The sequence below is a fragment of the Corapipo altera genome, unplaced genomic scaffold (assembly GCF_003945725.1).
Source record: "Corapipo altera isolate COAL_440 unplaced genomic scaffold, ASM394572v1 267, whole genome shotgun sequence".
Classification (NCBI taxonomy): Eukaryota; Metazoa; Chordata; class Aves; order Passeriformes; family Pipridae; genus Corapipo; species Corapipo altera.
In genome coordinates this window covers 1,011,857-1,027,294 of record NW_020884970.1, presented here as the reverse complement: position 1 = coordinate 1,027,294, position 15,438 = coordinate 1,011,857, and the positions used below count along the sequence as shown (strand labels likewise).

Below are 15,438 nucleotides of genomic sequence, written 5' to 3'. Positions count from 1 at the left end.
TGTCTCTGGGCACACAGGGGGTGTTGACCATCCCCAGGTGTTTGGACTTGATCAAGTCACTTTGCACAATATCCCAGTCCACGGAGAGCAAGTCTCTGGTGCGCAATTCATCCCAAACTACAACAGCTGATCAGATTAAACAAACCACAACCCAAACTCTCGGACCACATTCCCAAACTGCAAGGGAGGTCAGTATGGGTGGCTCAGATTGAGACTCATTGCCTAAAAGTAAGGCAGAAAAATCTCACCCCACATTGCTAGGCCTGGCATTGGGGAAGCTGGAGGAGCCACGAGGAATCAAAATGAGACTGAAAAAGAATGATTATCTTTGAACATTGTAGCCCACAGCTCCCCACTGCCATCAAACCCAAATAGTAACTTCGACTCCCAACTGTGCTTAGTAAGCAAGACACCTGTGGTATAAAACCTGCAAAAAGGGCTTGTGTTTCCAGCAGAAATCTTGGAAATCTTGACAATCTTGTCCCCTAAGAGAAGTTCAGCCAATAATTTCTGGCCACAATGGAAGAGTATGTGCCCTTGGTCTGATCCTGAGTGGTTTGGAGCAGAAAATACACCATGGAGCACACAAACATGATCGGGAGGAAGTCAACCACAGGTAGAAATTTGAAAATAAACTCTAATCCTTAATAAAACTGACAAAAAAAATATTCAATTAATGGTATTAGAAGTTGAATTAAGACATGCTACAAAAGATTCAAGTAATTTATTCTTTGGTTTCAAAGGAAAGAACATGAATTAATGTGGCCACTTTTGTGAGGGACAAAGAAATGAGAGTTTGCAGATAAACTGTGGAAAATGGTTCCATTCAGACTTTGACAATTTTGACTCTAATAGTCTTAAAGTCTGTTAATGTTATTATATATTTGTGATAACTCAAAATAAAATAAAAAAAACCTCAAAAAACAAAGAAAAAAAAAAAGAAAAGCAGCAAAACCCCAGCAAATCAACAGAAACATGGAATAAACAACTTTAATCCTAACACTTGGAAACCTGGTAAAAGTCTTTTATAACGCCTGGGAGAGATGGTTTCCTGATCCTTTTATTTTAAATTATGTACACTGTAGTGCAGAAGAAAAAATCTATGTGGTCATACCCTTTTATAGATCGATTTAACATCATTTTATTTGTTATATCCAATGCTTCTAAAACCACTTTTATTAAGACTTTAACACCATGGTCTTTGGTTGGCATCACTGACCTCTGCTCAAATGCTTTCCTCACAGTCAGGATTCAGCAGGAAGGGATGAAAAGGCCTCTAAGGAATTCATCCTCTGTCTACGAAGATATTAAAATCCTCTTCTACAGAGCCTTGGAAGAGCTACATTCACACACGTGCACACATCAGTGTGACAGCCCTGAAGACCTTCCAGTATTGCACTGAGCTGAAGGCATTTCTAGGAAAGTGTCTGATTTTTCATTCCAATGCCAGCAAAACCAAACAAAACTAAAACAAAAAACTAAAACAAACACTCAAACAAGCAAAGAAAAAACTCCAAGAAAAGATGTTCTGAACTATTAAAATGATGAACAAAATCAAAAATGGCACAGGATCATGGAATCATGGAATGGTTTGGGTTGGAAGGGACCTCAAAGATCATCAAGTTCCAACCCCCTGCCATAGGCAAAGACACCTTCCACTAGCCCAGGTTGCTCCAAGCCACGTCTCACCTGGCCTGGAACACTCCCAGGGATGAGGCAGCCACAGCTTCTCCGGGTAACCTGTGCCAGGGCCTCTCCACCCTCACAGGGAAGAATTTCTTCCTGATATGTAATGTACAGTGAACCTCCTTTGACTTAAGGCCATTCCCCCTTGTCTTATCATGACCTGACCTTGCAATAGTCCCTCTCCAACCTTCTTGTAAGTCCCCTTTATGCACTGGAAGCTTCTCTTCTCCAGGCTGAACATCCCCAACTCTCTCAGCCTGTCTTTACAGGAGAGGTGCTCCAGCCCTGGGATCATCTTGGTGGCCTCCTCTGGCCTCACTCCAACAGCTCCATGTCTTTCCTGTGTAGCAGCACTGCAGGTGGGGTCTCACAAGAGCAGAGTAGAGGGGGAGAATCCCCTCCCTAGACCTGCTGCCTACTCTGCCTTTGATGCAGCCCAGGACACAACTGGGTTTCTGGGCTGTGAGTGCACACTGCTGGGTCATGTGGAGCTTTTTGTCCACAAACACCTCCAAGTCTTTCTCCCCAGGGCTAGTCTTGATCCATTCTCTGCCCAACCTGTCCTTGTGCTCGGAATTGCCCCAAGATCTACCACCACATGAAAAACTAGGTGCTTTTTGAAATATGGCAGACAGATTTCAACCTGTCCCATCACTGCATGCTCTTGTAAAACGTCCCTCTCCATCCAAAATTAAGAATATATCCTGATGGAACACTTAATGTCAAAAGCACAAAGTCTGACCATGGCTTTGGGCTACAAAACAGAACTTTTTGTAGGACAGTACCTACATGTTTTAACATAATTTTTGATGGGGTTTGGAAGGGATGGATTTGGGAAATTTGGAAGGGATATGGGAAATGTGCTGAACATCTTAACGACTGCCTAGTCAAAGTACAGAACTTTCAAGTGTATAATATTTTCCAGGATCTAAGTGCAGACACCCTTTGCTGCTCAATGCCTCTTAAAACCTGATTGGCCTCAGAAAATTAATCATTCAGGCATAGAGGAGCTACAGAGGAGAAATTTGTGATATATATCCTTCTAAAACAAGAGTAATCTGTCTGTGCTTCTCTTGGGGCAGGAAGAAATCACAGAAGCAGCTTAATTTAGCTTCCTTAAAAGGCCCTCCAGAGGAACCCAACGCTTTCTGCTGCCTGCAGGGAGGCCTGAGGAGATTTGCCTTCCTTAGATAAAATTAAACACTGTGAACGCCCCCTTAGTGCTGCCTGGAATGGGATAATCAGATCTTGTGCACTGTGTTTTGCAAATATCACTGATGTTTTCCCAACACAGGCTTTTCCAAGTAGGATGGACGTGTGTTCCATGTTGTTTATGAGCTGATGGGATGTTACAGGGAGAAGTTGGACCCTGGTGGCCCTGCCTCTGCTCACTTGTTCTCCCAGTGGAGGAATACCAGCCTTGGAATAAGCAAACCTCCCATTTAAATTCTATTTTTGAAGCAAGTTGTAATCCTGAGGCACAGGGGAAAAATTAAAACAAACAAAACCCCCACCAAAACAGCTCTAAAACGCCATAAAAATGAGATATAAATATGCAAAGCAATTTAATGAGATATATCTGCTGATTAACACAGGCAAGCAAGGGAGGGAAAGAGAATTTGGGCCAAATCACAAAGAAATAAGCAGTAAATCAATGATGTTAATAAGTCAATGATGAATGTGGCACTGGTAGCTATTTCAGTGAATTTTTGCTGAACTGGTGATGCTTCACAGCTTCACCTTGGCCACTTTGAGGCTCCTTCCAAGGAACTTTGCTTGGGGATGCAGAGTCAAGGGTGGGAGGATCCTTGGTAGACTGAAAAAACCTGTTAGAAGGATCTGCCTTTTCCTTTCTCTTTGGCTTTGGTATGAAGTGACAGTGAATTTGTTCCCAAATAAATATGATAATCCAGCCTTGGGTCTGAGGACAGTTTTCTGTCCTCAGACTGTGACGGCAAAATTATGGTACAGTCTGAAAGCAGAAACCTTAAGGGGTTGTGATCACCATTTGAGTAAACTGAAGGACAGGGCTGCACCAAAACAGATGGTGGTTGCAAATACAGCAAGGAATTAGGAAAATATTTATAAATTTTCATCTAAACCACATTCTTGAAATAGGAGCAGTGAAGGCAACAGAGCCATCCAGCTTTTAGATGCAATTTGATATGATTTTATGTCACACAGAGACAGAAATAAGGATGACTCAAAGAAGTATCTTTCAACCCCCAGGAGCTATTTACCTGTCTCCTGAGATCAACCCTTCTAATGACCAACAGCTGGAGTCTTATATATGAAATTACTGGAGTGACCTTCGCTGGAGTGGGGGTTCTGCCCTGATTTATCAGGGAATCACCCCCATCACCTGAGTCTTTACAGTGGCAACGGTGAATTGGTTCCACAAGGCAGAGCTTCAGTAAAACCACTTGAAAGACAGGCAAGTGAGCTCGTGAATGAGAATTTTAAAATGCTCCCACTTGGTAGAAACCAAAATGGGCCCCTTCAGGTTTCATAGTATGCTTTTATTTTTAGCACTTTAATAAGCTTAAGCCTCTTTTATCGCTACAACTTCTGGCTAAAAATAATCAATATAACACACTGAGAAGCACAATAAAAAGAAGAGGGGGGAAAAAAGGAGTATTTTGGTAATGCATAAAGGTTTCTCTCCTAATTAAAAGACAAGTTTGGAGGGGAATTGCTGTCAGTGTGAAAATGAATTTTGCCCATTCGAATTGCCGTGCACTTGGAAAGTTTTAAGTGAGTTTCATTCCACGAACAAAAGACCCTCAGGCTGAGCACAGGCAGAACTTTGGATGTTAAGGGGAGGGAAAACTATGACAATTCTTCCAGAGTGAAGTTAAAAATGGCTTAGGGTTAGTCATTTGCAAACTTCAATGTAAACATCAAGTTAGAAATTCTGCACACGAGAGGATTTATAAAATAATCGTGCTCCTATGTTAAACTCAGGCTAAATGGGTCACACTGGCTTAGACTGGTGCAATGAAATACAATTTTCAGCTCTGTGAGTCATCAGGAGCTGTGGTTATTGCTTCCAACAGAAGGCAGAGAGAACCCAAGTTCTTTTTTGATTTCAGCAAAGCTCTAATTCTACCACCCAGCCACACACCATGACCCTCAGAGGGAAGGACTGAGGCACTGAACAACTTCTCACCATCATTTCCCAAGTAGGCTTGGAAAGGCTGTTTAAACCACCCTAAAATGTCATAACCAACTCTTCCTGTTGGTTTTCTTCAGCCAAAAGCCCAAAGCCCCTGGCCGGTATGAATAAAAAGTGACTCCAAGGCAGTGGTCGAACACCAGCATAAATTTACAACACTTTTTCCTCTTCTGAATGATTTATACTGTCCTTGAGACACAGCTTGGAAATGTCAAGTATCTGCTACATATGTATGCACTGAAAAATGGTACTGCCCTGCCAGGGGTTTGCCATGACTGCCAGGATGTGCCTCCCAGGGATTTAAAATTCAAACAGTGCCCTGTGTGGATCTGTTGGAAAATAGCACGTCCTGTCAGGGAATAAGGCACCTCACATCATCTGCTCTGTGCTGAACGGCACAGTGCAGAAGTCTCAGGGGTTTAGCAGATGAAAAGCTATTTACTGTTCTTTCTTACAGGGACAAGTGCCCTCAAATTCCTGATATTTACCACAGGAGAAGAGTATCCTGAGGGTATGGGAAGACTATTCTGGGGCTGTGGGTATGGACCTTGCTCTCACTGACCAGTGCACACTTGCAGATACCTACCCAAGGTGTTTATAGTTCTCATATGGTTTTTGCTAATCCCAGGTTCTAGTTTTAAACCCACAAAATTTGCACGTGAGGATATTGTATCATGGCAACAGACATAATTCACATTTATTTTTTCCATTTCCTTCTATTTCTGCTTCAAAAAAGGTATTTCAATGAGAGATTTTTTTGGCGAAGAAATTTATGGGCATGTCAGATTTATTTTTTCCCCGAAATAATCTCTGAAAGTACAGAGCAAAAGAGCTCAAATAGCTTTGATTTGGAAATTCCAGATACTTGTCTGTACCATACCCTTTATTTTCATAGAATCATGGAACCATGGAATGGTTTGGGTTGGAAAGGACCTTAAAGATCACCTCCTTCCACCCCCCTGCCATGGGCAGGGACACCTTCCACTAGCCCAGGTTGCTCCCAGTCCCATCCAACCTGGCCTTGGGATGGAGAATCTACAACCTCTCTGGACAATTTTCCCTTGTGATTTACACTCAACAGATTTTTTTATTTTTTTTTAATTCTGCAAGACATCCCAATTAAAGAAAACATTATTTCAAAGTGCAATAAAATATGTTTCTTTAAACTTACAAATAAAAAAGGAAGTAAAGATCAAAATTATATTTTTTTTCAAATCCAGCTCATGAATTGGCACAGTTTAGACAAATCCCTTAATTTAATTTGCACGCAGTATTTTTTAGAAATCCAGTTCCGTCTGAAATTAACACAAAACTCACTTCCCATCACATTGTTGAGTGCATAAGTTATCAAGTCCCACAGCTCAGTCAACTGATGAAGTCTCAATCTGAGTTTGTCTCAGGAATAAATTTGACAGACATAAATATATATTATTTCTGCTTACTGTCTTGGAAAGATCATCTCTTTTACCTAGAAAGAAAGGTCAGTGATATTTCCAACTTGCTTGACATCTTCTGCTTTCCATGGCTCATTTGATTTACTAAACCTGCTCAAGTCCTGCTTCCCAAACAGTCTGGTTGTGGCAAAGTATTCACCTCCCAGCAGAAAAAAAACAATCACCTGGACAGCTTCTGCATTTATGACATTTACTGCTCAACTGCAGCATTATTAGGAACTGTGAGCATAACAGTTTGAACTTCCCAAAAATTACTTTGGATAAATTGATGAGAGAAGAATCCCACTGGTGGCAATAAACCTCGCAAAAGGAAGAGCTTTGTTTCTTGTACAAAATTAGCTGGCTCATTAACTGTAATTATCCCAGCCCAATCACATTATGAGGGTCAAAAACAGAAACAAACACAGTAGACAAATCTTTAGGCAAAAGTGAATTTGCAAGTGTACAGTCACCCATTATTCTTCGCCTGATAAAGCAGCACGTGCTGATGTACCAAATGCTCTGCCAAATGTAAAAGTCCTCACACAAGGGATGACACAAAAACTCACAGAGAGTAGGAACAGGAGAGAAACACAAAAGTTCATTCATTTTTTTTTTTTTTGTGTTGTCTGTTATTTAGGGTAAAATGAGTCGGTCAGAGATCACAGCAGTCCAAACCTGACTCCAGCAACTCAGTCACAGCAGTGGTCACCAAATGGGCCTTAAACAAAACTGAGCCCTTTACAGGCCATTCAGAACTGCCCAAAACCAAGGACATGTGAAAAGTTGTGGAGGCCACGACTGCTGCAGTCCAGACAAACGGGGAGAGCAAGGTCAGTGGTGTAAAAAACACCACAGAATCAGAAAACCACAGAATGGTTTGGGTTGGAAGGGACCTTAAAGATCATCTTGTTCCAACCCCTTGCCATTGGCAGGGACACCTTCCAATAAATGAAGGTGCTCAGAGACCTATCCAACCTGGTCTTGAACACTTCCAGGGATGGGGCAGCCACAGCTTCTCTGGAAAATCTGTGCCAGTGAGGCAGTGAGCATGACCTTCAAATTGTTGCCTACAAGGCAGTTAAGGGTAGTAATACTGTCCAGTTGCAGCAGCTGAGGTGGTTTGCAATAAAGCTTTGTTAGACTTAGATGGCAGAACAACAAAGTGATGACAGAGAATATACCAAAGATGAACAAAGAAATTGGAAGTTTCTTGGGAAGTGGAATAGGTCATCCCTGGTTCAGAAACTCCCCAGTGCACCCTTCCTGTATGGGCTGTACTCTGTACCCACATGGAACTCCGTGTCTTCACAAGTGGCTGAAAGGAAGACAGCCAAGATTTCCAAATTCATCAGGAACCAATAAGAACAAAAAGTAGCCATTCCCATAACAGCCTCCTCTGAGATCACTTAGGAAACTTCACCAACTGATAGACTTTGCAGACCCCATTCAACTGAACGTCGATATTAAAGCTGTTCCATTCAGGTATTTGGGGACTATTCTCAGGAAGTGTTAATTTTCTGCAGATGTCCCGAGACACATAACTCGGGAGGGTTTAGTTAAGGATCCACCTGAGTGATTTTCCAGCCTGGTTTGCAGTTTGTGTGTATGACAACACTCTTGGTTGTGCCATCCAGGCAGCCAGACTGGAGGAGGACGTGCTGATGGGCCCTCCTGACAGTGTTTATGTGTTAAACCAGCCTTCAGGTCAGAATGGCAACAAAGATAAAACAGGCAGCAAAGTGTACCTGATTTCAAGGGGGGAAAAACCAACCAACCAAACAAAAAAACCCAAACTGAAAAACCCTCCCTGTATTCCAAAGCTTCCAAAATAAGCAACTCATTTGCATTCATGCAAATATCTTTTACTCTGACGGAAATTTATTGTTATTATTGTCATAATTAGGCAACAAGTGACAATGGGGTGCATCAGTGAATATGAGCACTGCTCAAGGACTGAATACATCGAGCCCATCAAGAAGTTCCTCTGAGACTGAAGGAAAGCACCAGCTGCCATGTCTGTACTTCTCCTGTCAGTTCTGTGGGCCCCTGCCTGACAGAGGCCACGTGGAGATGTTTAAGTGAGGGAGCATCGACTTTAGATCATGTTAAGCAGTTTCTCCACCCTGTTATTTTCAGATATTTTCAGGAGGCCACCAAGTTAATCAGAGGGATGGAGCACCTCTACTATGAGGATAGGCTGAGAGAATTGGGATTGTTCAGTCTGGAGAAGGCTTCGGGGTGACTTAATTGTGACCTTCAAGTACCTGAAGGGAGCTACAAGAAACATGGAGAAGGACTTTTTACAAGGGCCTGAAGTGACAGGATAAGGGGGAATGGTTTCAAACTAAAAGAGAGTAGGTTCAGAGTAGATATAAGGAAAAATTCTTGACTGTGAGGGTGGTGACGCCCTGGCACAGGTTTCCCATAGAAGTTGTGGATGCCCTATCCCTGGAAGTGTTCAAGGTCAGGTTGAACAGAGCTTGAAGCAATCTGGTCTAGTGGAAGGTATCCATGTCAGGGGGGTTGGAACTGGATGGTCTTTAAGGTCCTTTCCAACTCAATCTGTGATTCTATGATTCTTTCAGCCAGTGGGTTTTGTTGTGTAAACATAGAATTGTCTACATTTCGTCTGAACAAAGAGGGAGAGGACTCATAAAATATTTCCTGTGTCTGTGCTATTGTACTTTTAAAATAACTGTCTGGTATGTGATCTTGGGATCTCTTTCCATTGTAAGGAGTTGAGGAGGTTACAGATACACTAGCAAAAGTTTGGTTCCAAAACTGTTCAAAAGAGGAAGAAACGTGACTCTTTCAGAAGTTTGAAATGTTTTCAGCACAATATGGGTCTTTCCTTGGGGTTTGAGAAATGTGATGAAGCTGTAAACAGTGACATAAGTGGTGAAGGTTGAATCAGAGTAGTTTAGATAAGGGATGTAGGTCTAGCTGGTTATTCTGCCATAACTATTACGGTTAATACACAGGTAGGATGGAAAAATAGCCCTTCTAAAACACAGAACAGCATTCCCTTTTGCTATAGGCACAAATAAATCAATAACTGTGTTATTCAGGTCCTCTTTATTCTCTGTTACAAGACAAACAGGAACCTACAATAAAAGGACAAATAAGCACTTCATCAGGTACCAATATAAGTATTGGCAGCTGTGTTGCTGAGACTTTCTTCAGAGGAACAGGGGATTTAAGGATTCTCTTCTCCCTAAAATAAGTTACAAAACTGATTCCACAGAACTTTGTCTACATATCCCAGCATGGGCAATGAAAGTGAAAGCTTGCACATGTAAAATAGTCATGTTCAGTATTAAAATACTGGGAATGTTTCAGACTTTTGATGAACTTACAGTTCAGTTGAGTGGCCATCTATGAGTATGGAAAGCAGTGATTGCTGCTGTAACAATTCCCTCCAACATAATTTACTTCTCACAGTTCCAAGTCCTTAATCCTTGGATCCTTTGGCTGAAGGACCCTTGTGCTGCCATGACAGTAAAGTTTAGTGGACGTGTCCTCTTCTGGCCATCTGGAGATCTTGACATTTGTACATCAGGTTCCCAAAGTTGTCATCAGTGCACTCCAGAACCTCGTGCAACATTTATGCCCTGATGTCCTTCCACCAGATACTGGGGTGGCTGAAATCCCCCACAAGGACCAGACTCTGTAAATGTGAGGCTGTTCCTATGTGTCTGCAGAGGGCCTCTTCCACTTTACCTGTCCTCTTTTTAATCCTGACCATAAACTCTCCATCAGTTCCTCATCTGTTCCCAGGTAGCATCCCATGCACTCCAGCTGCTCTCTCACATAAAGGGCAACTCTTCCTCCTCATCTTCCTATCCAGTCCTTCCTGAAGAGCCCGTATCCCTCCAATTCAACACTTCATCCTGGGAGCCAACCCGCTCCACCTCCATGATCCCAACAAAATTGCAGCCCTGTAACTTCCCACAGATCTCTAACTCCTCAAGTTTATTCCCCATGCTGTGTGAACTAGCATCCAGGCACTTTAGAGGTGAGCCCCAGCATGTTCAGTTCCTGGAGAGGATTTGGGATATTTGTCTATGACAGAGGTGCCTTGCAGGCACTTCCCTGCTCCCATGAAGTGCTAGAGGTAACCCTGCCCACAACCTCATTTTAATGACTTTGTGAGCCCTTCCTGCCACACCATCCCATGTCCTTTTTCCAGCAATCCTCTCTGTTGGTCACCCCTCCCTCTCCCATCATTACTAGTTTAATGTCCTCCTTATGAGGTGGATCCCATCTCTCCCAAGCAGTTGCTAATCCCCAAACAGGGTCCCATGGAACCAAAATCCATGTAACCAACACCAATTTACAGTCAATTATTGATTTCACCCATTACTGTCCTCCTCCTTGCACCCTTTCCCCTCATCAACACTCCATGTGATGAAGCTGCACAGGGATGTTTTTGCCAAGAACTCCTGTCAGATTGTGTTGGAAGGACTCTATTTTCTCATAGGTAACCCAATCCAACAACTTGTTTTGGCTTTGAGGGCTTGGATTCACTGATATGGTAATGCTTAACTAATTATTTGTAGCAAAGAGATGCCACGACCAGGAACACAGGCACAGAGTTTATTTGCTGAAGACATAAAATAACAGAGATGTGGTTCCCCGAGTCTGCATTCTATTTCTTCCTTGCATGGTAGAAATTGCTCTCTCCCCAAGGGAGTTTCATCAATGTGTTCATTAAGGAAATGGTCCATATGCTGGAAAAACTCCTTTAGGTTTCTGTAAGAAGCATGGATTGCTCTGCCTGTGCCATACACAGACCAGACAAGCTCTTCCCACAACTCTCTCCTGCTCAGGTGAACCCAGGCAGGGTTTGCTCCACAGCCCTGGGAGCATTTTGCTGAGATGCATGTCCCATGTTCCCTGGTTCTGTATCTTCCCTGTGTTTTCTAAACAAGCACACAAAGAGCTTTTATTTCATGCATGTAAGATGGATGCATTAAAAAAATGAACCAAGTGACAAAAGAATTGTCTCTTGTCATCACTGAATTTTCGCTGTGGGGGTTTCAACTCCCTTTGCCTCCTGATTCTTAATCTCACTTTTGTGTAACGTGAATGTCAAAAGATAAACAGTGGGACCCTTCAGCAATTGGTTGGGAAGATGCCCTGACTGGCTGTCAGGATTAAAAGATAGTCCTAAAGAAACTATTAAAAATCTGCTGCAGTGTAAGAAGAAGAACAACAAGAGAAGAGCAACAAAAACCTTATGCTGTCTCAAAGACAAAATGTCCTACTTAGTCTAACGGTTTCTCACAGGAAAGTTAGTACTGGGGTGGCTTCTATGTATGGGTAACATCTTAAAATAATAAATATTGCCTCAAGAAAAGGAGTTATGAGGATCTCGAAGCTAGCTGATGTATGTTGTCATGTCCCTCAGGGCATTAGCATCTGATGTGCTTTTAGAGATGAATCAGGCTCCAAAGTTATCTGTGTACAAAAATAAGCTTTCAAAGTAGCATTAAAATAAAAAAAAAATATTAAAAAATGGGGTTTAATTATAATTTTGATTTTTTTTCCCTGCCCCTGTGAACTGAGTTGATCAGAGGGGTATAACTACCCCATTTCAGAGTGAAAGGAAGTTTCTTATGCTAATGGAGACTTGTAAAGGTATGGGCTTGGCAAAGAAACCCAGAGTGATTAATAAACAGCAGAGAAGAGTTTCTTTTATGATCTACATATGGCTGTCTAAGGACTTGATCCTGCTCCCAGGAGCATCAGTGAGAACTCCAGCTGAACGCTGCAGGTTAGAAATATCCCCACAAATCTTGTTGCTCTGGAGTTTAGGTCCCTCAACCAGCCTTTAGGACTTTTAGCTCTCAAATTTGGAAGGAGGCAGTTGCTTCAGAAGCACATACACGAAATAAGAAATAGAGAAAAAGTCTGATTTTTGTTAACTTAATCAGAAGAGAGCAGTGACAAAGGTCAGAGGGAGCTGATCCACTGTGTCTTATCTCTCTATTCACAAAAATTGGTGGCTGTCAGTGATGGTCTGCCCTTAAAGATAATACCAGGGGTTCCTCTCTTCTCTTTTCCCAGTTTTCTCCTTGAGGAGGGTAACTAATGGGCAGCCGCTTCAGACTATGCATATGAGCACATCATGGTGCCAGGTTTCTGTAGATTTAATTAGACACACCCTGCAACATGGAATGAAAATTCTATTTGGGAAAATCAAGCTGCATAATTTTCTCTACCATCATCAATAATCATAACAATAATTGCTACTACTATTGTTTTTTCATTACAGTTCCAGGTAGAAAGGAAGAATTGGATCCCTTTCCAGTTAATGTCATATATTCTTCAGCTTCCTTTTTACAGTCAAAAAAAGGAACGGATTCATCTCCCTGTGCATTGTATTTTATGCTAAATATACCAGCAAATTATCCTTAAAACAAGAACTCTATTGCACAGGGCAGTCTGTCAGATCAAAACATCTTTGGGTGTACAAAATGTCCCAAACCCCAGGGAAAATAAACACAGCATCAACAAAGAGCTGTTCATGAGGGACAATATCACACTGGAGTGGCGGAAGAGGGTAACAAAGCCCATAATTTAAATGTGACACCTACCTATTGCATCTCCTTGCTCATGCACCATGGAGGCCAGGTCTTTAATGATCTGGTTCACATCCAACATGTCACTCTGAAAAGACAGAAAGTCAAATATTAACAAGGAATGGGGAATATCCAAGCATAACAGGCACATTCCACAGTCCAGCTCTGCAAAGAAAAACACAAACCCAGAAATCTTTATCCGCGTGGAAGTAAAAGAGAAAGTTATAATGCTCCCACAGTAAATAAAAGAGTCCCTTAGAGCCATGGTTGTTGGATCCAAGTCAACCAGCTGACTCCAGCGTTGTGAAGGAAACAAGTAGAATGATCAGATTTTATGGCTGCTTTTCAGAATTGTGGAGAACTAAGGAAAAACAACAATAAAAACAACAGCAGCAAACACTTCCCTTTTTAAAAAAGAGCCATTCATCCCAGAGTGCTGATTCTTACACTGGAAAAGGCCACGTTTCAGCACAGCATCCATCTGATAAGATGCTATTCATAAACTGATGGAGATACCATCGAAAACTCACTGAGTTTGAAATCTTCTCATTGGTGAGGCAACAAGGAAAAAGCTGTTTGATGAACAGATTCATTTATATGTTTTCAAGTAGCAAAAAAAAAAAAAAAAAAAGGAGTAACTGGGTTCAGCACTGACATTTTCTCAGTGAAAACACAGCAAATTGCCCATGAGTTTGTTTCCTTCATTTCTGAACACTTATCATATAAAAGAGAAAATGTGAGCATATGTTGACTTCATACGACACTGTCTCTTATAAAAAGAATTAATTTAGCAATAATAGACATAATAATAAAGACACTGCTAAATGCACTACCAGTATGGCAACATTACCAGAGGAGAAAAACAGACACACAAAGAGGACGTATTTTTTTTTTAAGCTGTACAAATTAGAGAATCACAGAAACATTAAAATTGAGAGGAACCTCTGGAAATCATTTAGTCCAACACTCCTTCTCAGAGTAGACAATTAAAGCAGGTTACTCAGGGCCATGTTCACTTGGTTTTGGCTGTTTCCAAGGACGGAGACTCCACTGTCTGGCAAACAGTGTGTCCATGTCACCCTTGTAGTGGGCAATCCAGCCCTGGATGCTTTCTGAAGCATTGAAGACATTTCCTAAGAATCTGCTTCTCCTGACACCGATTGCACAGTAATTCATTTATCTGTTTGGGTCCTGTTGCAACTCAAGTCCACCTGGCTGGAGATGCTGGAGAGCAGCTCCGTGGAGAAGGACCTGGGGGTTCTGGTGGACAACAAGCTGTCCATGACCAGCAGTGTGTCCTGGGGGACAAGAAGGCCAGTGGTATCCTGGGATGCATTTGGAAGAGCATCACCAGCAGGTCAGGGAGGTGATTCTGCCCCTCCACTCAGCTCTGGTGAAGAACATCTGGAGAGCTGTGTCCAGCTCTGGGCTCCTCAGGACAAGAGAGACATGGAGCTCCTGGAACAGGTCCACCAGAGGGGGACAAAGATGATGAAGGGATGGAGCATCTCTCTTATGAGGAAAGGCTGAGGGAGCTGGGGCTGTTCAGCCTCAAGAGGAGACACTGAGACGGGATCTCATCCCTGTCTGTCCGTGTGTGCAGGGAGGGGGCAGAGCATGGACCAGGCTCTGATCGGGGGGGCCCAGTGATGGCACAGGAGGAACAGGCAGGAACTGATGCCCAGGAAGTTCCACCTGAACATGAGGAAGAATTTCTTTACTGCCCAGAGAATGTGTGGAGTGTCCTTCACTGGAGATATTCCAGAACCAGCTGGACACAATCCTGTGCCATGTGCTCCTTTCTTGAGCAAGGAGGTTGGACCAGATGACCCACTGTGGTCCCTTCCAACCTCACCCATCCTGTGAGTCCATGATCATGCCAAAGGGTCTGGTTGCTTCCACCCCACTTTCAAAGAACTCATTTTCCCTACTGGCAAATCTAGAAAATGGTGTGAAATGAACCCAAATCCTTCTACTGAAGTTTGCTGTGAGAACATAATCGGTATAACATTTAATCACAGAATTGCATCAATTTGCATACACTGTGAATTCTAAAATATACCAAACTGTTGAATAACTGAAGATATAGAAGAAAAAACCCAAGAGGTTTAAAAAGCTGGGAAATCATAAGAAAGCAAAAAAAAAAAAAAACAAACCAAACCAAAACCAACAACAATCAAAGACTGAGTAATGCACCACAAAATGCACTTCATTCCTTCACTTGTCAAGAACAATGAAGTTCTAATTACGGATGGTGTTATTTCTAACTTGTAAATACTGCAGAATATTTTGAAACAATGAAGTTTAAGTAACTTGAGATTGCACTTGAGCACTGTGGTAGTAAATCACTGCCAGGAAACGAGAAGAAATTAGTTGTGATTTCTTTGGGGTGGGGAAGTTCTCTGAGCTTTTTGCAAAAATCTTTCAAAAGAGAAAACTAAAGTTTAGCAAAATGTGAAGAACTGAGAATTAACTTTAATGTGTTGTTCTACTCTCATTTAACCACTTAGCAAAAGATGATTAAAGAAAAATTAAACAAACAATAAACAGTACTAAA

At 42.1% G+C, this 15,438-nt stretch overlaps 1 protein-coding gene across 5 annotated transcripts in view; it reads right to left on the bottom strand.

The window, feature by feature from the left end:
* The window catches only part of TSNARE1 (t-SNARE domain containing 1), a 473,885-nt gene that overhangs the window by 176,322 nt on the left and 282,125 nt on the right, over positions 1 to 15,438 (bottom strand). For all 5 annotated transcript variants that reach the window (XM_027665127.1, XM_027665131.1, XM_027665128.1 and 2 more), the window contains one exon: positions 12,897 to 12,969. In XM_027665127.1, the coding sequence (XP_027520928.1) occupies positions 12,897 to 12,969 (73 nt within the window). The remainder of the gene's footprint in view (positions 1 to 12,896; positions 12,970 to 15,438) is intronic.